The sequence below is a fragment of the Mesocricetus auratus genome, unplaced genomic scaffold (assembly GCF_017639785.1).
Source record: "Mesocricetus auratus isolate SY011 unplaced genomic scaffold, BCM_Maur_2.0 Super-Scaffold_100004, whole genome shotgun sequence".
Lineage (NCBI taxonomy): Eukaryota > Metazoa > Chordata > Mammalia > Rodentia > Cricetidae > Mesocricetus > Mesocricetus auratus.
Genome location: NW_024429189.1, coordinates 45,139,799 through 45,164,562, shown reverse-complemented (window position 1 = coordinate 45,164,562; position 24,764 = coordinate 45,139,799). Strand labels below are relative to the sequence as shown.

Here is a 24,764-nt window from a genome sequence, read left to right as displayed (position 1 = left end):
TATTTGTTGAGTGTAAATATAACTGCCAGTGCCTTGAGCATTTACATTTTAGATTTTACTATTAAAAAGAAATGCAAGACAAACTGCATGGTGTGCCCCACCGCTCCCTCCCTTCTGTTGCCCCGAGCCTCCTCTGACCAAGCTCAGGCCATCTCACCTGGTCTCCAAATGCACTTTGCAGAGGGAGCCATCCCGCAGTAGAGTCCTTCGTGCCACTTCCCAAACAGCCGGTGCACCACTTTCCCCTCCTGGTCTATGACCACCCCCTGGACTTCATTCACATTGGAGTTCCAGTAATTCACCTGGAAAACAAGCAGCCCCAAGGGCTTCAGTAACTCCAACCTGTCCTTTCTATATGCTCAGCACACTTCACACGCGTGGAAGGTTGTTTTTTCCCTTGGAAGGTAGCTCAGCACACTTCACACATGGGGAAGGTTGTTCTTTCCCTTGGAAGGTAGCTCAGCACACTTCACACACATGGAATGTTGCCTTTCTTGCTTTCTATCTCAATAGGGTCTCGCTAATGTAGTTTAACTTGGTCTGGAACTTCATGTTTTTTTTTTTAAAGATTTATTTATTACATACACAGTGTTCTGCCTACATGCCAGAAGAGGGCACCAGATTGAATTGTAGATGGTTGTGAGCCATCATGTGGTTGCTGGGAATTGAACTCAGGACCTCTGGAAGAGCAGTCAGTGCTCTTAACCTCTGAGCCATCTCTCCAGCCCCTAGAACTTCTTGTGTATCCCAGGTTGGCACAAAACTCACACTCCTTCTATCTCAAACTTGCAAGTACTGGGATTAGTGCATGTGCCACAGTAATTGGTTAGATTAATTTCTAAGTAGTGTGTAGTCTTGGGGCTCTGAGCACTGGATTTGATTCCCAGTACAAAAACAAATACCACAAACCTGTGCTCCATGCCACAGCATGATAGAATGTCAATCTCTAGCTCTAGATCAGTTGTTAGCAAAAGAACCCAATGTTAACTCACAGGTTATGGCTCTTAATGGACTTCAAATGGACATGATAGCAAAATAACTGGCAAATCCTGAATTGTACTTAAACAAACTTGGTTATGTGTTGCATTTCTACCTCAGACCAGCGTTACTAGGTAAAATGGTGTTCCATGAGTATTTCTTTCCATAATCTTTTTCTAGTAAATAAAAGTAGCACTTTCTTTTGGCCCAATTGGGATAGCTACAGAACAGGTTAGATGGGTTTGGAATGACTGATAGCTGTCGTCTACATGACTCTGTTCAAGTATTTTCAGGAACTGACAACTGTGTTAAAATCAGAACCCTAAATAAGATCACATAAACCAGAAGGCTCAATATAGGAATGAAATGTGTTCTAGAATTTATCTTAGTATCCTGGCTGTGATGGGGAAGTCCTGTGTATATGTCAATAAAGCACTGTTGGCCAATAGGGAAGAAAGATAGGTGGGACTAGGAGTTGAGGGGGATTCTAAGAAAGAGAGACACAGGCAGACGCACCATGTAGCCACCAGAGGAGGAAGAGGTCTGGACCCTTTCTCCAGTAAGAGAAATACTTGGATTAACAATTAGAGGTTAAATACTTAAGTCAGAGATAGACAGTAAGAACCCCAAGTAAATGGCCAACAGCTTTATAATTAATATAGCATCTTGTGTTATTTGGGGACTGCAACGTGGCAGGGCCTAGGTGAATGGCAAGGAGAAGGCTACACTTTACATGGCTGACTATGAAAAACAAGATCCTTTAAAAATAAACTTATTTCTCTTTTGACATGGTATTTTTGGCCTTCACAAATTCAGAAGTTTACATTCCTCATTCACCTCTGTAGAAGTCAATTGTGCTTTCTTGTTTAAAATGCCCTAAGATATGATACAATTCTTCCTTAGGAAGCATTCTGTACGATCCTTCCTTTTCTGTTCTATGGCGCTTCTTACCTTGACAAATGTGAGTTTGCAAATGCAAACACTGCTTTTGGTATTTCTAATGGTCACTTCACCATAATGCTCGATCCATCTTCTTCCACTGAGGATATTGTGGATGCACGTGGTGACTTTATTCCACACATAGTAATCTCCATACCTACGAAGAATACGGCACTGATTAGAAGCAGTGGACACAGCTGTATTACTGTACCTATAAGAGAGAATATTCTTTGGGTAAGACTTGTTTTCCCCTCATTTCTTAAAAAAACTTCTGTGTAGCCATAAATATGCATGACATAATTCAGTTACTTAAGGAATAATGAAGTGTTCTCTATGGACCTAAAGCTGCTAGGTTCAATAGTGTCTCTTTTCTGCCCCTCTGGAGCTAAGAGTATGCTAGAGGTATAGTGACGTGTAAGCAAATACTCAAAAAAAGTCAAGTGTCGTGAAGGTTACTCTTCACAAACGAACAAGGCATCATGAGGACAGCACGGAGGTTAGTCCTTAGCTTTACAGGAATATGGAGTGACTGTCAAGAGATACCAGATGAGGCCGGCTCTGTAGGTTTGTGGTGGGGAGGTGGGCACTGTGTATGGGAGGGAAGTGTCTATAAGACACAATGGCCAGAAGAACCTGGTATCTGGAGTCCTGGTGGTGGTGTGCTCCAGGTCATGAGGAGGGCAGGGAAGGCATTTAATGACCTACCAAAGAGTCTACATTTACTGGCAGGCAATGAGTATTTGTGGAAGAACTGGAGGAAAGAAGCTTAATCAGATACACATTTGGGAACGATTATTCTCAGAACACTCTCACAGTACATTGTCACAACGAAAGTTAGGAAGATGGAGTCATTCTTTAGGAAAAAGATGAGAAGGCTAACAAGCATATCTACAGCACAAATCCAATGTACACTCTGGGGAATGATGTAGGGAATTTCTGCCAAGCAATGAAATGGTAGGATCACAAATCAGATGTAAGTGCATAAATTATGTATATTTTCAAGAATAATTATATTTCATAATGAAATAAAATACTTCTAAGGCCCAACTGGTGTGATATGGGTATTGGAGATACCTTGGAAAAATATTCTTCATGAATTTTCACTTATTAAAAGCTATCTCTTTCATTTCACCTTTCCTCACATTCAATTCATCAGCAAGTTGTATATGCAGATGTGTGCGTGCGTGCATGTGTGCGCGTGTGTGTGTGTACTTAGGTGCACAGGCATGTGTGTGGAGTTGAGGGTAGCCTCAGGTTCTGGTCTTTGCCTTCTGCTTAGAGACATGGTCACTGTGTTGTTTCTCTGCTGCACATTGCTGGCTGGCTGGCCTGCATTTTCTGAGGATGCTCCTGTCTCTACCTCCTATCTTCCCACAGTAGCACTGGATTACAGACACTCATGCTATGTATATGGCTTCTGGGGATTAGAACTCAAATCCTCACATTTGTGCTGAAGTGCTTTTATATACCAAGTCATCTCTTTAGCTCCACACCCCAGCACATCCTACCATCCTAATAGATAAAACCCAAATCAACCAAACAAGCAAAAAACAAAAAACAAACCAAAATTATCTTTGTCTTCAATACAAGCCAAGTAATTTAAAAATATTTATAGCCCATCTCTTCTAAATCTTTTTATACAGAATATGGCATAAAAGTATTCCATCATTACTTTTTAATAAATAACTTAGGAACTTAAAGTAGGTCCTTTATCGAAAATTATAAATAGTATAGAAAAGAAACGAGTAAAGGGAGAGCTTGCTAGTAAAAATGTAGATTAGTATGTTGGTGAGAACATGGCATGTGGCTGCTTTGGACTGATCAAAAAAAAGGATGCCAGGACAGAAGCAGGAACCTGTGGTACATGGGCTAAGGTTATTTTTTTTTTTTTGTCGGAGTCCATACTGAAAAACTCATGCTGAAGGTAACAGAGACTTTGGACATACAGGGAAACTGGACCCTTTGAACCTTTCCACATACCACTTGGACTGCAAGAGAAGCTAAGCAGCCGGAGAGGGAGTAGAGGGGAGCAACCTACTTTGGAAGCATAACATTCAGGGTTCCAACAGGCAGGATTTCCATTGACTTCCCCCAGAACTTATTTTTCCATCTGATATCTAAATGAGATAGCGAGAGGACAAAAAATTCAATGCTCCATGTCTGGTTAGTTCTGTAAAAACTAATACTGGTGCTATATATTTTTTAAAGATTTTTTTAAAAATTTAAATTAGAAACAAGCTTGCTTCACATGTCAATCCCAGCTCCCTCTCCTTCCCCTCCTCCCCTGCACCCCCAACCCCTCACCCAATCTCCACTCCATTCCCCAAGGAAGGTGAGGGCCTCCATGGGGGATCTCCGAGTCTGTAATTTCATTTAAGGCAGGGCCTTGGCCCTCCCCCAAGAGTCCAGACTGAGAACATCCCTCATTGTGGGATGGACACACAAAGTCCATTTGTATGCCAGGGATAAATACTGGTGTTATATTTTACAAAGCATTTTTTCAATTATAACTGATTTAATGTCACAAAGCCAAGGTGAAAATATTGTGATTCTTCCCAGACTCATTATTATTTCCTCCATAATCATGCCCCCTGCTTGTTTCCATTTATGGAAACAAATTCAAGCCAGAATAAAATCCATACATGTGGGAGGTTCTCACATATGCATATGAACATAGACCTTATGGTGATTTGATCCCCAGATAATAATAAATACTAAGTGTTGACTAAATGACAGAAAGTCACCATATATATCAAGCCTGAAGTATATGTAAAAATAACTGCAATATGGAAATACCACTGACTTCACACCCCCTGTGTGAAGGAGTTGTATGTCTCAGGAGAACAACAATATAAACAGTAAACTAAAGATAGCGAAAATTTATGAGCTCCTGGGATGAACTTAATAAACACTACTCTACACTGGCGATGATACAGCCTGAGGCTCAGCACTTTCTAATACATCGCACAACTGGCTAAGACACAGCCTGAGGCCCACCGCTTCCTCTTATTCAATGGCTTTACATTTCTAAACCACATGGAGACTCAGCCCTACCTGCAAATCTGCAATAACCACCTGGTTCCATTTGGATAAACTAAGGGAGCTTAGCGCTATCTTCAGAAAACTTCTGACTCTTGGCTATAACCAAGAATTAATTTATTTTCTTATCACTTTAGTGTTTAAACTGTTGCTGCTTGGTGGATGGGGTGTTTCAGAACATCTACATGTTACACCATGTAACAGATGCTGGTATCCCTTATATTAAAAGTGCAAGATATTTGCATATATAAGATGCACTGCTCTCATATACTTGAAATTATCTCTGGATTACCTGTAAGAACTAATGCAGTGTCAATCCTACGGAAATGGTTGTTTATTGTTACATTTCTTGGGGAATAAAAGAAAACTATTCTTTATACATGTTCAGATAGTTTTTCTGAGTATTGTTCACCTAGGTTCACTGACTCTGCACATGCTTGTGGACATGCTGGGCTGATTAAAAGTCCAAACAGATGTGCCAGTAAGCATTCCTTTGGGGTTAAAATCTCTGTACATACTCCAAGAGCAAGGGGGCGACAGTATAGAGGCCCACAAGGCTCAATGAGACAAGGTTCCAGGCTGGAATGGGCAGCATGGAGCTCATATTTCAAAGGCTCAGCGTCTCATTTCCAAGACAACATGGTTTCATATTAAGCTAGAAAACTTAATTTCTCAAGATGACCCCTATCAATATTTACTAATAGTCTCTGAGTTGCCAAGGCAGAAATCAAACTGAGCACCGTGTACTTTGAGTAGCTAGAAATATTCCATCCAAGCCTTTTACATCTGACTTTAAATTGAAATTGAAATACAAACCTTGCCAGAACACAAAGTTCTTCGATTCACAGTGACAGGCAGAAATGGGTGGATGATGGCTAACCTGGTAATTTAAGAGACAGAGAGGGGGAGAGAGGAGGAGAGAGAGAGAGAGAGAGAGAGAGAGAGAGAGAGAGAGAGAGAGAGAGAGAGAGAGAGAGAGAGAGAGAGAGAGAGATGATGTTAGTATTCCAACTTCTATAAATGATGTTTTTCGAGACAGGGTCTCATGTAGCTCAGACTGGCTTCAAACTTACAGCATTGCTAACACTGGCCTTGAACTCCTGATCCTGCTGCCTCCACCCAGTGCTGTGATTACATGCATGCACCACCACACCTAGATCATCAACAATATTGTTTTAAAAAATAAAACCATTCCTCCCCCAATGAAAACTAGAGTATCAAGTTCTAATAATAAATTCATCTCAAAGTTATAAGTAAGTTATTAATATTTAAGACATCATGGGTAAACAAAGAGAACTTACACACACTTAGAGGGGGCGATGATGCAGTTAAAACTACATGATTTTCCTTTTAACTGGTAAGATAGCCTGCCCCAAATGCGCAGTTATTAAGGCGTTTCTCTTCACTAAACTGTCCTCTTATCTTGGACAGCAACCTCACTTACTTGTTCTGAGAAGAACCGGAACCCCTTATCTTCTCTTATGCATTCGTAGGTCTCCCCCAGGACGGGGTTGAATGGTTTACTTCCTGCTCTGAAATAGGTGGAGCAATACCCTGAGACTGCAAAAGCAGCAACGAGAACCTGTAAAGACATTGAGAAAGGAACATGTCAGCTCCGTCTGTCTCTATCCCCACAGATTGTACATACTCCATGTTGAGGGGTGCTGAGTTGATGCCACTTGTATTTTCAGTTACTTGAATCTGTATTAATACACAGGTAGGGATAAGTTAAATGACCCCTGTGAGACATGTCAGACAATTGAAGTGCTCTTCATTCATGTGTCCACCCACTCCTGACAATCATAGATGTCAAAGGTTCTGGAAGCCAGTTTGTTAGCCATGCTGTGGGAACACCCTTAGCCCCACAGGCATGAAGGTGTGGCTGCTGGTGTTGGTTAGAACAGAGGTCAAGTTTTCCAGCCTCATGGCATAGAGGACAAAGTAACAACAGCAAGTTTGCTGTCTTACAACTATGCTCCTGAGCAGATGGGCCCTCCTGGCACACAGGACTAGCTGACAAAGCAAGGCTCAGCAAGCTTTTAACCTTTGCCAAACTTTAGGGAACACTCTAGACAACCTGCAGCTCAAGGTCAACATTCCTCTCAGGACAGCTATGAATAAGGTCCAACACGTTTGTAAATTGACTCCGTATGGCAATGCCAAGGGTTGAGATCCCTTTGTGAGTCTAGGCCAAGGAAAACTCACATGAGTAGCTTCCAATAAGAGTATCTAGAACTTTCTGGCCATGCTTAGTTATGCACACAGACCAAATCTTCTCCAATCCCTACTCAATGAGAATGTTATACAAACAGAAAAGTTGTTTACATGATGGCTGTAGCCTAGCTCAGGTCTTCAAAGGGTGCTGCCCTGCCCTTCATTACCATCCTCTCGTAAGGGTCATCAGTCTCCGAGGCCTTGTCCAGGAGCTCGCTGTACTCCATTTCTTCACAGAGGTGCTGCAGAGTGTTGAGTGGCTCGTTCAGCTCCACAGGCATGGAGACCTTCGACAGGTCTTTGCCAATATTGTTCCTCAAGATATTCCACAGGTTAATGTTACTGGTGTCAGGGCAAGGAGCAGGCAGGCACGTGCGGCGGCCGTTCCTGAAGGCACCTCCTGTGAGCTCCCCATTCAGGACTGGGAGAAGAAGAAGCACAGTGAGTGATGTGTCTCCTCTCTGGCTTCATAAAGTCAGAGGGGGAGAGAGAACCCTTCCATAGAATTCTGACTGGAACACAGCTAACCGCAGCCTCCTCGGTACACAGGATCATTCTATATGAAGTTGAGAACAAATGCACAATACATCAGAATAGGTTTTTAAATGGAGTTTTAAATATACTCAAATATTATCTAAAACTCTCTCTCTCTCTCTCTCTCTCTCTCTCTGTCTCTGTGTGTGTGTGTGTATTTTAATGAGAGGGATTTGACATTTGGATCTGATAAGAGGTAAACTTTCTCTTCTTCACCACACACCCAACAGATTTTACAATCGCACACCTTGACAGATTATGCAAAAGAAAAGCTATCACTAACTAACTTAAAGGGGATAATTGGTGAGCAGCAGAGGGAATGACTGGCTAGTAATTCACCAGGGTTGTAATTTGGCATGTAGACAGAACGACCTGGCTGCTCAAATGATGCATACTTTGCCGAGAAATATTGTCCGCCACACTGGTGTTGTCTTCAGATATGTTATCACTCACGTCGCTGATGTAGGATTCGTCATCAGAGGCCTAAGGGAGGAAGGACAGAGAGGTGATGAGAATGGCTCTCTGGCTTCTTGTCTAGAAAGTCCAGATCATCAAATGGTTAAATGTAACAAAGTCTTGTTCAAATGAGAAGCAGATGCCACGGTGAAAACATACTTGGCTCAAGGAATACTTGAGTGTCTTCTACAGGGAGCTAGGGAGAAACCACTGTTTTGAAGTCAGTCCTTCTCAGCTAAGGGGGGAATTTGGGAGAGGCTAGAATTCTTAATTCAGGAAAAGACAGTATACATATACATAAAAGAAGGCCTGTGGCTCCCTCCACCCAGAGGACTCCAGACAGGCTGACCAGAGAAGTCATTGAGTGGAGGTTGTGGGAGGTGTCCTAGAGGATAGGAGTTGCCCAGTTATTTTGAGAGGGAGAGGCATAGCAAGGAGAGGCAAAAGCAAGAACCATTAGTCCATTTACCCAAGGACTTCTGGGAAGTTAAGAGTGACTGTGACTAAGTGTAGGCAGACAGGAAAGGGCATGGCAGTGATGACAGGCTTCTCATGCCAACCTGAAGGGTCATTAAAAACCAACAGACTGCAAGGGACTATATACAGAGACAAGACTCAGTTTTTCACAGGCTGTTTTTTTGTGGGGGAGGAGAGATAGATGAAAGATGCTACACAGATCTAGGGAAGAAACCCAGAAGCCTAGAATCTGATGGCTTATGGGAGGCTGGGTTGAGAGAGCAAACATTAAGTCATTCTCTTCATGAATGAAATGAAGATGGAGGTTTCTGTCCTGCCAGGTCCCATTGCCTTTCAGCCCCAAATAAACACATGGACGGATGCTATGTTAATTATAAAATTGTTGGCAGTTGGCTAGGGCTTCTTATTGGCTATCTCTGTCTTAATTATTAACCCATTTCTATTAATCTAAGTATTTTCACATGTTCTTATCTTATTGGAGAAAAAGTCCAGACCTGTTACTCCTTCCTTCACTACACGGCATCTCCTTTCTGCCTTTTTCTCCCCAGCCTTCTCCTGGTCTGGTGGCCCTGCCTATGCTTCCTGCCTGGCTATTGGCCAAACAGTGTTTTATTCATCAACCAATAAGAGAAACATATATACAGGACATCCCCCAAAGAGTGTAGCCACTGCTACTACAAGATGCTACTACAACGAAGCAACAATGAAACCAGCAGAGATGTGGATGCCTGCCTAGCATGCATAATCCCAAATACTGTGAAAACAAATGAACAAAAAACTAGAATGAAACCCAAATTGAGGGCAAAATTAAGTTAAGGAACAATGTGACATATTGACAGTTGGAGCGGTTAAGAACTGGGAAACCAAGGCCCCATCTGTGTTTGGAGAGGCAGCCCGTTTCATTGAATATTGATGACATGTGAAGATGGACCAGCGGGCAAGTGCTTCCATTACAGGCAATGGCTGGGCATGTCCTCTGCAAACTTGTTCATCTTTCAACAGTTGTCTGTCATCAGAGACTCTGCATTTTTCTTAGTTTGCAATTTTTTTTTATTTAAGGGAGAAAAGGTTTCTCTGGCCTATGATTCCAGGTTATAGTCCATCGTTGCAGATAAGTCAAGGGAGGAACTTGAAGCTGCTGGTTGCTTTCCCAGTCAAGAGCAGAGAGAAGAAATGAGCGCACGCTTGCTTGTGTTCAGTCCCACCCCTACACCTACCGTACAAGACCCAAACCCAGTGAGTAGTGATACCCAAAATGGATGAGTCTTCCAATTTTTTCTCTTACTTTTATTGATTCTTTGTGGGTTTCATATCCTATATCCCAATTCCACTAATCCCCCATTCCTTTTGTATGCACCTTCTGCCCTTGTAACCCCCCCAAATACAATAAAACACAACTGAAAAAATAATCTTGTCATGGAAGCTGTAGTATGTTACAGTGAGTCACACACTCTTTAGTCCATACATCTTTATTGGCAAATGCTCATTGCAAAGAGTCATTGATCTGGTTTGAGGCCTCTGGCTTCTGCTACACTATTAATACAAGGTCTTCACCGGGACTCCTCTTAGATATCCTGTTGTTGCCTGTGTCATGGAGATCCTACAGCTTTGGAACTGCAGGACTTCATGTGCTCTAGTAGTTCACAGATGGGTGGATGTTGGAGGATGCTAACTCATAGACTTGGATATGGACCAGGCTGAGTTAGTCAGCCTGTCAGCTCTCCTGCATCCTTACCACCAGGGCAAGATCTCTAGCAATGCCCTGGTTAGCTCACCCAATATTGCAGGTAGCAAGGGGAGGGGCCAACTCTGTGCAGTCACTGGATATCAGTGTGGTCCCAGGCAGCAAGCAGTCCAAACGAGGGGCATCCACACGGCCTTTGGTAGGAACATGGACTATGGACATCAACACAGACCCTTGTTGCTGCATGATCATGGGCCCAGACACAGCACAGGCTAGGAATTCACCATGGTCTCAGCTGGCTTTGCAAGCTACTCACATCAGACTGTTCCTGTCTACCCTCGAGTCTCCAGATCCGTCTCTCTTCACAGTTACAAGCTGCCCCACTTCTCTTTCTCTCCCATCTCTCCAACCCATAGGGCCACATATTGGGCAGGGTCTCTGGGTGTCAAGTGTTCCTCCAACCCAAAGCTTCCAAAGGTACAAACCTCTGGCCAAAGTTAGATAGATGTAGCATAGTAAAACTGCAGCTCAACATAGACTCATCAAGCCTCCTGGTTGAACCACCACCACAACTAGAGAGATTAGCAGTTAGGCTCTTGATGAGGAGAAAACGCAGCAGGATGTCCAGTCAGATGTTCCCATTCTTCCTGGGCTAGGATGCAGCTCCGGGAGTCACAGTGACTTATTCAGTGGTCGGTTTTCTCAAAGGAAGAACGCTAAGGCCCACTAGCACTCACATTTGTTACTGGCTCTCTCGACGGGCGGTGTAATCCACCTATTCCCCAGGAGCAAGGACAGCAACCGCCTTGAGTCTCCAGATTCACCTCACCTCACAGAGCACAGACTGCTCGTCCTCCGATTCTCCACCACCTATTTGCTCCCTTCTTTCTCTCCCATCACTCCACCATCAGTAGATACTCCCCTCCCACTGCACCCACCTGGGAGCAGGGCCGAGGTACTGTCTCTGGGCCCTTTGTTTAACTGTTGTCTGGGCCCTTCTCTGAGTCCCTGTTTCTCGATGCTCTCAGTCATGGTACCAGGCCGGGTGTAAGCATTGTTCTCTCTCTGTTCCGCACAGCCTGCTCTCATCACAGTAGTCCTCTCTAGGTCCTGCCTCACCAGCCAGAGAAGAGATGTACTCACTCCCAGGAGAGATCAGCGTTCTGGCTCAGGCTACAGCTGCCACCACTGCTGAGAGCCTGGCCAACAGCCAGCTCCATCTTGATTCTCCTCAACTTATTTTTTTTTAACTTTATGTCAGCATTTTGCTATTCAAAGTTTTAAATTTGAATGTGATAAAAACTAGTAGGACTGAGGGCATAGTGATAGAGAGAGAATGTATCTCAAACATGGTACTGGAAGTTAACCTCTGGATTCTACACATGCATGTGCATGCATACAAACACACACCCAGAGGCATACACATACAAGAACACATAAAACACATAAACACACATACCTCCCCCTTACACACACACACACATTTGTTAAGGAAACAGCCATGCTTAAGAATACCATTCCTCTTTGGTTTCTGACCTCTCTCAATCTGTGCCATAAATGCTACAATATTGTTGGTGTAGAATTCCAAGGTTCCAGTGGACATTGGTCAGAGGTGTGCATGGCATAAGGCTGTGTGCAGTAACTGGGGCTAGGCTATTTGCTGTGGTCCTCTTACATGGTCCCATGCACAGGCCGAGAACCCGAGGTGTTATTAAGGCTCTTCCCCATGAGCTAAAAGTGCTGGAGCCAAGTATTTTTGTTTTGAACTTCAGGGTTCAAAATAGTTCAGGAACTATTTTCTAAATGTGACTTTTCTAAATGTGACAGACACAAATTCTAAAGCAGACACCAGGCTGGTCGATCATTCTGGAAAGAAGTAGACCACCTTTAAAAACCAATGATGCAGCCTTTAGCAGACACTTTTCTTTAAAGGAGCTGAGGACTCATTAGGTACATGCACTGGTAGATGGCACATCCCTAGTCAGGGAAATTTTGATGTGGGCACTTCTCAGAAGAATAGTGGATGATTGGCCTAATATACTCTTTCCTTCATTACATTAGTAAATCCTTATTGAGGGCCAGTTCTGAATTCACTAGATTGTTCTCGAGACAAGGTGGTAAAATCTCTACTTCGGTGGAACTTGTGTGCTAAAGGTAGAAACACAGGACAAGCAACACATTGTGTTTGGGAGTGAAGACTGGGAGGGAGAAAGAAACAAGGCATACCAAAGGCTGGGAGACTGGGAGAAGGAGACAGCAACACTACCATACAGGTGGGTCAGCTATCAGAGGCTTCCCTGAAGCTGGCTTCTGAGGTAGGAACTAAAATAAATGTGGGGAGAAGATAACATACATATCTCTGGGAGAAATGCTCCAGCCAGCACGGGCAGCAAGTACAGAGAACCTGTCTCCACTGTCAACTAGGGTATAGAACACACAACTTGCATGAACCCTGTAGCTGTTATTGGAATTCACACACCAGTGCTTGACTCACTGGGTGGGCTTGTCGAGCCTGTCAGTGTAAAGGTTTGAAGAGCCTTCTACGGGTTCTCATGAGGAAACTCAAGAGACCGATCAGATTTCATTCACCTAGAAGTCACACCTTAACTAAAGAGGAGGGAAAACCCTGAGAACACCATGGTGACTGTCGTTTGGGTTCATTTCCTGGCTAACTCCTGAGTATTGTGGTACATGAAGAAGACATGAGTAAAAGCTACTCTTTTTGAAAATCTCTAAAGCACAAGGCACAAGGATAGGTCTGCAGTCCAGTTCTCTCCAGTGTGGGTCATGCAAAAGACTACTTCTGTTTGTTATAAGGGACAATGCAACATCTTTAGCAAACTGATAACTCCAGGAATCGCTTCTTTGGCTGTTAGGCGCATCTAGAACAAAAAGGAACACGAGGCTGCACTTGACTACAGAGATCAGATTATTAGTATTATTGTGTCACAGTTAAATTGTTAACCTAAGAATATCGGGGATTGGGACATGATCAGATTTGCTGCCCAAGGTTTCTAATTCTCCCGACCTTTCTGTAGAACCAAACGGTCCATCCAAGTTAAGAGTCCCGAGTTGCAGGCCAGAAGCACTGGGACGTGCTCAGGAAATGGTGGCTTATGTGTGGGCGCTGCTATAATGTGATCATTTTTCTGTGCCAGAAACAGACACACAACAGCACAAAGTCCCAGAGGCTTACAGTCTTTAGCCAAACTCACAGCTGCAGGCAGATGAGATGGACACACCCAGGACACACCCTTACCTCATTCTCTGATGAGCTTGCAGACAGGAGCACCTCTTGCGCATCGAAGAACTCTGACACAGATTCTGACATGGAGAGGCGGCTCTCATTGGCCACCTGCTGTGACAGAGGGAGGCTGACATGGATTTGCTCACCAGCCTATAGGAGAGAGAAGCATATGACAGAATCATGTTTTCCCTCCTATGAGCACTTGTTGCCATATATGGTTCCATCTACTGTGTCTAGAGACGTCCAGAGGCAGAGTTAAAAGATGGTGACATTACAACTTGATTTCAAGTCTATGCTCTATTGGTAGCAAATGTGATTTAATAGGTGAAACCTATTAGAAATGTGAACTGACTGTGGTCTTAGGCCTGTCATTACTAGTCATAGTCTAAGCTAGTGGTTCTCAACCTGCCTAATGCTGCAACCCTTTAATACAGTTCCTCACATTGTGGTAACCTCCCCACCATAACATTGTCTTCATTGCTACTCCATAACTGTAATTTTGCTGTTATGATTATAATGTAAATATCTGACATGCAGGATACCGTGATATGCAACCCCCCAAATGGCTCAAGACCCTCAGGTTGAGAACCACTGGTTTAAGCGGTAAATTAAACCTCAAGAAGTATTTACAGAAACTTCTTGAGACAATGAAGCTTGATACAACTAAATTATAAGACCAATTTCTGAAATAGGATATATATATAATTCAGTTCCAATTAAATGATGGATTTTAAATCAATTAAACATGTCTAGACCACTGAATGTCATTTCAAGTAAAATACTGTTTATATGTGCAAGGGTACAAACGACCACTTTCAAGGAAGATAAATTTATTTACAAAGAATTTAAAGAATATAAGTATATGTCCTAATTCACTCTTCAGGTTGAAGAATCCAGTTAGGGATTATTAAATAATTTTAAAATCACGTTTATTTATTGTGTGCACACATGGGGGTACACACACACACACACACACACACACACACACACGTATAGGGGGTGATTTAGAGGACAACATGCAGCAGTTTGTTCTCTCTGCCACTATGTGGTTCCCCAGGGACTGAACTCAAGTCATCAGATTGGGTGGCAAGTGCCTTGACTGGCTGAGTGACCTTGCTGGCTCGAAATCTTTTCTCAGTGATACATACTAGAAATATTCCGAGATTCTGAGCAACTGAGTGGATGTAAATGTGATTAGAGTTCAGAGGGACCCTAATGATGAATGGAGACAGTGGACAACGTAAGTCAAAGGTAGGATGCCTTGGGATATTTCAAGCAGAATGCTTAAGTCTGACTTATGGTGACATTTGTATTAAAATGCATGGCTTTGGTGCAAATATGACCTTAGTATTAGTTCAAGCTCTCATTTTGTTAGATGCATTGCCATATACAAAGCTTCAATTTCTCATTTCTCGTGATTAATAAAAAAGAACTTTACAAAAGCTTACACACATTTTAGCCTGTGTTCTGAATGTTTTTCTATTTTCATGCCATTTCTTCAATATTAGAAAACAGAATAATAGCATGTACTATAGAGGTTACTGGAAATGACATATGAAGCACAATGTGAACTGGCTAAAGCAGTACCCAGGACACGGTGCATTCACTTGACACCAGCTAGGCAAACACCCAACCACATTCTGAGTCACCATGAAGGGCTCTAAAGCTGTACCCAGGACACAGTGCACATTCACTTGACACCAGCTAGGCAAACACCCAACCACGTTCTGAGTCACCATGAAGGGCTCTAGCAGCACAATTAGCTTTGTTTTAGCAAGAATAGGTAGTTTCTTTCCCTAGATGACTTTTTCCAAAGAAATATTTAAGCAATTTTTATTTAACAATTTGTCAGCTAAAATTTTTTCAGCATTTCATTAGACATTTGGTGATAATGAACATGTTAAAAAAAGAACAAAACAGATACAGAAAATAAACAAGCTGGATGAGCTATATAAATTAAATATTTGGTGATATCAGGTGAATATAGAAATAAATAAAAAGAGACAGCAATCACCAAGAATACATGATGTCAAGTTCACATACATCTTGTCTGGAACACAAATATTTATGGAGATAATATTATTAACAGAAAACAACTATTTAAAATAGACAATATATGCAGTAATTTAGATATCATAAAATGGGTGTTCTATACCCATTCATGAGCCTTACCTCATCAGGGCTAGGGATAATATTTACACTGACAACCTGATCACAAATGATAGACTCTGAGTGTATTCTGTTCAGCCGACTCCTGAGTTCAGCGTTCTGGTTGAGTGCCTTAAAGTAACAAAAACTGCAATTGTAACTGCAAATTAATGAGTGAGTGTTACAAACAAATACAAGGGAAACTTGAGACAACAACATTCCGAGATGCTCTTAGCTCAGACTTTACCATGCGCTGGACCATATCAGTTAAGAAGGAAACAAATGGCTCAGAGTTATGACACTAACTTTTCATAATATAAGACCACTACTTAAGCAGGTTAGTGAACTGAAATATTTAATGGGCTTCATAAAAATGATACATGGATTTTCTCCTCGTAAGAGGCAGACCCATTACATCCAAGACCAGTCTACCACCACATATATATTACCTCGTGAAGTGTGGGATGAAAGTTATTGATTCTTTCATGGCTTTCTTTTGTTCTACTCTCTAAAATTTAGGATTCATTTCAAAGGCAGGTCAGCATCTCAAAACTCCTTGGAATAATTAACGAACTGGCTTTAATGTGCAGAATTACCTTTCAGTCTGATGAAAGGAAATGGAGGTTTTTATCTTTTTAGGAGCTCATAACTAATCCTTTAGGCACACAAACACAACTTAGAAGGCGCTTTGCTGAATAGTGTGGACAGGGACAACCATAATAAGGATATAAGTCCAACAGCAAACCAACTCTGAGTTTCATTACATCGAAATGCATTGAACACACCAGAAATAAGCATGGTTAAAACACCACTTACACAGTCTAGCACACGCAGCGGCTGCATTTAATACAAGAACAGAACAGCTTCACGTATGTGTGCCCCTTACAGGGCCCCTGTGAACAAAGCATGGGCGTCTTCTACACTTCACACTGATGCTTGGAAATAGGATTCGGGTCATTGGAATTTTCAGGGAAAGGTTTGGATGAGATGCCTATGTGAGGACAAGGCCTGTGCAAAGATGAGCAATCCCTTCCTTCCTGTTAAAAATGGGAATTTTGAAACAGACATGGATGTTTTAGAGTAGACAATATATGGCAGGGTTCACCAAAGGGCATCTGTTTCATTTCGAGTCAGTGGATATGGTAAATCAATATATGTGCCAGTAGCACTTGAGAATTATAACTGAACCCATCCAAGCACTCTATAAACATCAGAATCAAAACTCGACAGCTACACTGGACAAGGCCCACACCTCAAGCACAGAGCAAAGGCTGTCTTTCCCCTCCTCTCCTCTCCTTCCCCAGCCTGGTTCCCACCTTTAACTCCAACTCTGTGTTGTGATAACATAATTACTTAGAGCTTTAGTTTAAAGTCTTCAGAACCAGTTTGTAGGATACGCTAAGTCACACATCGGATTGGCTATGACACCAAGTACGGGTTGACTGAAGGTGGGTCCTGATCACTCAGCATTACATGCAAGGACAGGAGAAAATATCCAGGTATCTAAGAAACCACGGGCACATTAGGAAAGATGTGTGTAAGTAAAACAAGTGCCTCAAAGGAAGAATTCTAATGACTTGTCATCCCAGTAAAAGTGCTCAAATCATTTTTAACAGGGGCAAAATATCACTTAAGAATTTGAAAAAGAAAAATGTGGATGCTTCAGGCTTATCCTTTATGGTAAGCTTACTTGTTCATTCGGTTATTTCCTTTGCCTGTAAGTACACACAGTTGTTGAAATATTCGGGCCAAATCTACTTTGCCACACTCTGTAAGTGGGAAGGCTTTGGCAAGGCATTTGATGAGCTGATGGGCAGAATCAGTCTTGACTTGAGATTTTCATGTAAATATCAACCATCTGTTCTTTTTAAAATGACCATATCTTCTGTTGACACTGGAGTACATGTCTGTTCATGAACCGGCTCCCATGAAACCACAAGGGTAATGGTCTTCTTTGGAGGGGGGATATTAAACTCTTTTCCCGATTGACAAGGAATGTTGTAAACTGCTTCCTCTGAGGGAATTAGACAATTTGCATTAAATATGATCCTGCCTACAGATATGTGGGTGTTTAGGACCCACAGGAAACCTGTAAGTATTAATATTGGTAGGAAATGAGCTAAAAGAGCTATTTTTTTATTTTAAGTGTGAAAATAACCTTTTCTTTTTCTGGCATATAATGGGAAAAAATCTGGAAGTGGTAAGACTAGGTTTCCTAGATTTACACAAGCTGTTGGTAGTCTACATTCCCTCCACCTTGTTGCTTTATTTCTCTTTTGAGACATGGCCTTGCTAAATGGCCCATGCTAAACCTAAAACTTGGAATTCTCCTGCATCAGCCTCCTGAATACCTGGGATTACAGACTTGAGCTACTGTGTCTGGGTTAAGGGCTGTGATTTCTTTTTGTTCTTTGTTGTTGTTGCTTGTTTGAGACAGGGTTTCTCTGTTTAACAGTTCTGGCTGTCCTGGAACTCACTTTGTAGGCCAGGCTGGTCTAGAACTCACTGAGATCCACCTGCCTCTGCCTCCCGAGGGCTGCGGTTTCTTGAGTTACTAAGGAAGGCAGTTGTGGTGGGTAACTCTGAAGCCCTTTTCAAATCTGAGTAAAATGCCACGTTGGAATCTTGCGCATTCTAGGTCACCATTCTGAAGAACAACCGCACACCTTTAGGGGAGTAAAATAATTCTGAAGCAGGGGGCTTTCAGATATTTACACTTGGAGTATAGGAGCTTTCTATACTTATAAGGCCTGACCCTGGACATCCACTGCCTAACAGGAAATGATCACAGTATTTTCCCATTATGTGTAGCTTACTTTGACAGTTCTTGGGATGATTTGGAGAGAGATGTTTTTAACCCACATCTTTCATTTTCTTAGTGTTAAAACCCTGTTTTCTCCTCAATTGGGTAATCAACAGGTATTATGGTAACCAAAGAAAAAATTTTAGTGTGTTCCTTATTGAGATGAAGAACAAAGGTTCTTAATTTTTTTCAAACTTCAAAAGTAAGTTTTCTGAAATTATTGCTAATACTTAAGATCAAGGATATGTGCTAATTAACATGGTAAATAATTACAATTTGCTGCCAATATGTTCACATTGCATGAAAGAAAAAAAAGCTTGGATTCTACTTTTATGTGCAGCACAATGAATTTTATTAGTCCAAAATTTCAAAGTAACAAACTACAAGACTAAATCCTACTTCTACTTTAACCAGGCATTACCTACATGGAATTTGGAACAAATATTGGAAAGAAATGACTTCTTTAATAATATATACGCAGTGGTAGATGCAATACTTGTTATATGACACAAAGAAAGTAGAAATAAGTCACTCCAACTCTGGCAAACTCAAGTCGGCCACCATGCATGCGTCAGCCCATTTTAGCAGTCTTACTCAGGCTGGCTCCTCCTTTTGCCTTGATCGTCAGTCTGCTTATGAAATTTGCTGCAGCCAAGTGCGTGAGGGCTGGGCACAGTGTTCCCCAGCAGGGTCCAGCACAACATTTTCTAATGGTATCATGGAAATTGAAAATACTGAGGGATACAGGTATTGGAAGAGTAATGACAATCGGAGTAACAACAGTATGAAAGAGCACAGAAGATGGTAAAAATAATTTGGGAATGTACTCAAGGAGACTAAACAGACAAAGCAAGGAAAAGGGAGGCAGATTCCAGTACTGGTGCCAGCCACTGAGCAAGAGAAACTACGGAGGCCTGCCGGGAAGACTATCGATTTGCTTTGTACATAGGGGGCCAGGCCAACAGGGAGAAGCACTGTGTGGCGCCTACAGTCTTCACTGAGCAGCCATACAGTCATCACCTGCACTTACTAGTGAGTCTAGACTGTGTGGAAGACCCCGCAGAACATGCCCGTCCCCTGCCTCTGGTCCTCAAACATACCAGTGTCGAATATTAAAAGAAAAAAGCAATTCCTTCTCGCTCGACCCAGAAAGTTATCATTTGACGTTCTGACCCATAATCAACCCTTAAGTCCCAACTTCTTCAGACAAGAGATGGGAATTTAACTTAGACTCAGGGAGACACTTGTATCGATTGTTTGACTAAGTGGAATTGTGGGTTCTGGGAAGGAAACATGGCTGCCTGAGCTGGAGAAGGATGAGTAACACTCAGTAAGAGTTTTCATACAATCAAACCCTTTAAAGGAAGCTGGTTTAAAAGAAGTGAGAAAATAAATGCAAAAAGAAAAACTGGTCAAAACTCAAACTCTGGGCAAATATCCTTGTTTCTCTCAATTAAAAATACTGATCTATTTAGAAAATGAAAGAGTCTAAAATAGTTTTTTTTTTAATTTACTACTCAACTGGTGTTACCAATGTGTCATTCTTCCTAACTTTTCCCTCTTACGTACTTTTTATATTGTTTTCCAGGTGCATGATTTTTACTTATCAGTATTTTATTCTCTGGTCATGAACATAAGCTTCAAACTCTTTATAAATATGATTTAGATAGCTGCACAGTAGGCAATGGTTTCCTATTATTGGACAATTAGGTAGTTACAAAGTTTTCCTACAATAAATATGTTGTGATATCAGCATAGATCTACAGAGGCAGTGGGCTATCATTGAAACTTGATATATAGCTAAAAGAGTGTAAAGGAGCCTATTAAAAACATTTCCATAGCCTCCAGATTTCCTGGAGTCCCAGAGAATTGTAGAATTCAGAAACAAATAAATAGACTTAGAATTTTTCTCTCATTATAGAGTACCTGTTTGCAGTATGTGTAGTCTTGTGGACAGAGAGGGTGACAGATAGCACAGCTAGGATGTTAAATTATGCTATTATACGCCTCGAACCAACCTTTTGCCTACAGTCTCAGTCTTAACATATTTCAATAATTCTAAATGCACATTTCCCCCCACAGCATTGCGCCTCTGAAGCACTCTGTCAATTCAGTTGACAGCAATGTTTTTTTTTCTCCTCTCTCAGCAATGCACAAAATAATGATGGGTCCTTAACGACTGTGGCGTGTTGATGTTGTGAAATACAGTAATTCCAGCTGGGATAGATGGCTCAGATGCTGTTGCTCACATTTATAGGGACTCAATTTACACTGTGTTCATCTCTGTGTATAAATTCTTGGGTGAGAAACCAAACGGGCAACAGTAACACAGCGCACTACGATGCAGAAAAGACCCAAGCTCACCCCAATACATTATTGGGGTTAATTGGGAGTGCCAAAGCTGCCTTAGTTTTATTCCACACAATTTGATTTTAGTGTTCATTAAATGAGGGCTGATGCTATAAGGAACAGAAGCCAAAGAAATTATCCTGTTCCACACATGTATGTCTAACATCTATGCTTGTTATGGGTGTGACAGCTATATTTCACGAGGGGTAAAATAACACAGTTATGTTGTGTTTGGGTCTCTATAGATTAAGGAAGAGTAATTAATTGGTCTTTCCAGCCTTGTAAGTTTCTACTCATTCAAGGCAGGTAACCATTTTTGCCAGGTATGTAGTGAAGAATGCTAATCTCATCTCACCCTCCTACTTCATATGTTATGTGCCTGCTAAAAGGATGACAGAATCTGTTGGGTTGATATGATATATACTGAGAAGATTTCCTGAAAATGTACCTGTTTAATCATTAGATATATATCAAATAGGGCTTAAGTCAAATAAAACATGAGCTCTAACAACGCCAGTTTATTTAAGTTACTTAACTACCATCTCTTCTGTCCTCCCTTTCTACAGGGAGACCATGAGGAAAACATCTGAGGGTTCAACTACTGACAGGGTATATGAACCAAAGGTATCTTTGGGTACCTGAAAGCACACTCTAACATGAAGTTATGCTAATGAGAATATACACAGGGTACAGACAAACTATCTCAATGAACTGAACTAGTTGGTTCTTGTACAGTCTACAGTACTATATTTATGGTGGGGCTGTGCAAAAAAGTGCTGGCCACGATGCCCCAATTGATTGTTCCTACTCTCAGTATCCTATCCTCTTCCGGCTCCTCATAACAAACACATGCAGATATGACTATCATATTCAAGAATGCCATTCAGTTCGTATGCTATTTGCTGCTATTAAATAGGACTTTTTTTTCTTTTTAAGATTCTCAAAGCTCTATCATTGGTATCCACTTGATCTTAGCCAAGAAATGATCTACCCTTGATCTCAGAGGCCATCACTTGCAATTCTTCTGGCAGCTTAACATGGATCTCCATTAGAGGATTTCTCTTAACCTGGTCCTGGCTAGTGTCACGTCAACGTGACACAAACTAAAGTAATCTAAGATTAACTGGTTTTTTCCTTCATTTCATCCATTCTCCATCCTACTATACCTGGCTAATCTTTATAATATACATAGAATGCCATAATAGTTTCAATTTCTGATAGTTAAACTTCTTTAAGCCTCCTTTATAACTGATAGCATAAATTTAATCCTTTGTATCTTAATGGGCTGGTTACCATTGAATGATTACCCATGGAAGAACTTCCCCATTTGTCAAATTCTCTAGACCTTATTGAGTGTTCTAAAACAGAAATCACCACAACGGTGATGGCAAAAGAAGGCAGCATATGCTTGACTGAATCAACTGAACCCTATAGATAGGCATGATAATGTTAATGTAGCCAAAAGCTGTTATACACAAATGTAAGCATCAAATTCTCCAGTGGATAATGGGCAACAGTCTTGATAGTCCCGAATTATTTTCACATCTTTTGAGTCCTTTGGCTAGTAGGAAAATCAAAGTTTAACAACTCTAAACCAAACAACCCAAGAAAAATCTGCCAAGGCCCTGATTCAAGATGCAACTAAGTATCTCTCAAGAGAGGGAAGTATTTGATTTCAAAGTGTACAAGGTTGATTTCGCCCTATTGTTTTAGGGTTGGGTCCTTCTTCATTCCCTCAGGCCTGTCTCCAGAGGAAGTCAGATCTCTGTCTGAGCTTTTGGCTCTGATCTCTTCTAATCAAGTCTGCCACACCAAACACTACTGTGAATGGTACAGTGTGGCTCCTTTACCTCTTTCCTGGGTGGATGGACAGTGTTCACTTATCAACACCATCATGAGCTTTTAGGAAACCAGGTCTGTGATATTCCATATCTTGCATAATATCTAGTCAGTTAAATGTATACACAAATGATTTTCTACCACTGCACTCTCTCTTCCTAGTCATTTCTAGATGTTTTTTCAAATCTTAGATCTCTACCCATTTTTGAGACAGGATTTCGTGAATCCCAGGCCGACCTCAAAAACCACTACGTAGCCAAGGAAGACCTTTCAGCATCAGGTCTTCTTGCTTCCACGTCCTGAGTGTTAACACTGTGAAGCACATGTCACTTTGCCCAGTTTTATGTGGTGCTGTGGGTTGAACCTGGACTTTCTGTGCATGCTAGGCAAGCATTCTGTTAGCCTGCTGATATCCCCAGACCTCAAGCCAACTCTTTGTCTTAACGAGAGATAAACAAAGGCAAGCAAGCAGCAAGCAAGGCAGAAGTTTTCTCATTTTTCTCAGTATATCTTCAATTTATGTCAGTAAACTAACGTCATCGAACATACTAAAGAAACACTGCAACACTTTGAGGTGCACGGTGTATCTTATGTGTCTTCAAGATGACACCTTCATGTTTGTTTGACTACTATTTTCATCTTTCTGTTTCATGGTACATTCACAACAAGGATTCGGAAGGTCAATTAACATTAGCAGAGCACTGATGGATTCATAGACAGAGAAGATGTCAGAACCTTTGCTCGGTTATAAGTGAAGTCCTCTGCAGGCTGCCAGACAGGTGTTGTGTGACACACATGCCCCCCAGGCCCTGGACTGGCACCGGAAGCAGCATGGTGTTTGTGTGGGGGGGTGGGGAATGTGTAGCCTAGACATTGGCACGTCATCATAGGAGACTGAGTACTGAAAACACTGACAGGTCAGGAACAAAAACCACAGTGATTAGCGGTCACATTTCCCTTTCAGGGACTACAGGAAATAGTCAAGCAGGGTTGGATCCACACGAAGAGCCACTTACCCAGGATTTGCTGGCTCCTTCACTCTGATCCAAGGCATCAGGAAGTGAACAATATTTTATATAAACACTGAGTTCTCACACAAAAAAATCACATAACAGCATCGCATGCTCAAAGGAATCAAACCGAGTGCAGTTAAGGACTAGCTGAAGAAAATGTTTCTTACAGAGGATGAAATGTCCGGCTTTTGATTGTAACAGAAACCTCAACGCTGAGGTATACAGGGGTGTGGTTACTCTTAGTAAAATAAAATATGGCATATGCTAAAATACAGAAGTCTAGTTCAGGAGCATAACTGATAGAAGGAAATACCCAGAGTGCAAATCAGAAAAGAAGTAGGTAATTAGTAATTACCTATTTGCTATCAATTAGTAATTACCCATTTACCTATTAATTACCTATTTCAGTCATTAGTAACTTTCAACAGATTAAAATATAGGTGGAAAAATATAAAGTGTGGAAGATCTAGTAGACCTTGTTCTATTTGCCATTAGGTTGAATATACCCTGGAATATTCCTTAGACATGTAAACCATGCATAAATGCCTATTTTGCTTTGTTTTTTTTTAAATCAAGTGATATTTGACAAATGACCCCAGAGATTAACTCAAGTAGTCAAAATAACAATTTATATGTACTCAACAATTATTGCTCATTTTCACTCTTATCTTGACAATTTTAGAAAAACTAATAAAACTCAATACACACTCTGTAATGTCTTGGGAGAATGTCAGAGGGACATGCAATCCCCAGAGCTGCTGGCCCCCTCCCTCATCCTTTGCCTAGCATTCTTTTGTTGGTCATGCATAAGAAAACACTTGGGTTTACCTGTGACAGTGACTGTCGGAGCCTGGCCATCTGTGTGTTATGGCCTTTGTTGTGGTCTTGTTCAGAAACCATCTGCTTCAGCTTCTCCTTCTCTATCGCGATGCTGTTAAATGCAGACTTCAAAAGAGAATGCACTGAGTAGGGACAAAAGCAAGAAACAAACACTAACTATAGCAGAATGAACAAACAGAATGCCAGCGTCTGTTGACACTATCT

The 24,764-nt window shown here is 41.6% G+C and overlaps 1 protein-coding gene across 14 annotated transcripts in view; it reads right to left on the bottom strand.

Moving 5' to 3' along the window:
* Positions 1-24,764, bottom strand: part of Osbpl6 (oxysterol binding protein like 6) — a 182,363-nt gene that overhangs the window by 8,292 nt on the left and 149,307 nt on the right. For 8 of the 14 annotated variants that reach the window (XM_040745635.1, XM_040745634.1, XM_040745640.1 and 5 more), the window contains 11 exons: positions 24,549-24,682; positions 23,724-23,747; positions 15,741-15,848; positions 13,581-13,718; positions 8,100-8,187; positions 7,338-7,591; positions 6,401-6,538; positions 5,773-5,836; positions 3,956-4,034; positions 1,930-2,074; positions 158-302 (listed from right to left, as the gene is read on the bottom strand). In XM_040745635.1, coding sequence (XP_040601569.1) covers positions 158-302; positions 1,930-2,074; positions 3,956-4,034; positions 5,773-5,836; positions 6,401-6,538; positions 7,338-7,591; positions 8,100-8,187; positions 13,581-13,718; positions 15,741-15,848; positions 23,724-23,747; positions 24,549-24,682 — 1,317 coding nt within the window. The remainder of the gene's footprint in view (positions 1-157; positions 303-1,929; positions 2,075-3,955; positions 4,035-5,772; positions 5,837-6,400; positions 6,539-7,337; positions 7,592-8,099; positions 8,188-13,580; positions 13,719-15,740; positions 15,849-23,723; positions 23,748-24,548; positions 24,683-24,764) is intronic. The other 6 variants (XM_040745639.1, XM_040745643.1, XM_040745644.1 and 3 more) reach the window with 2 other exon arrangements.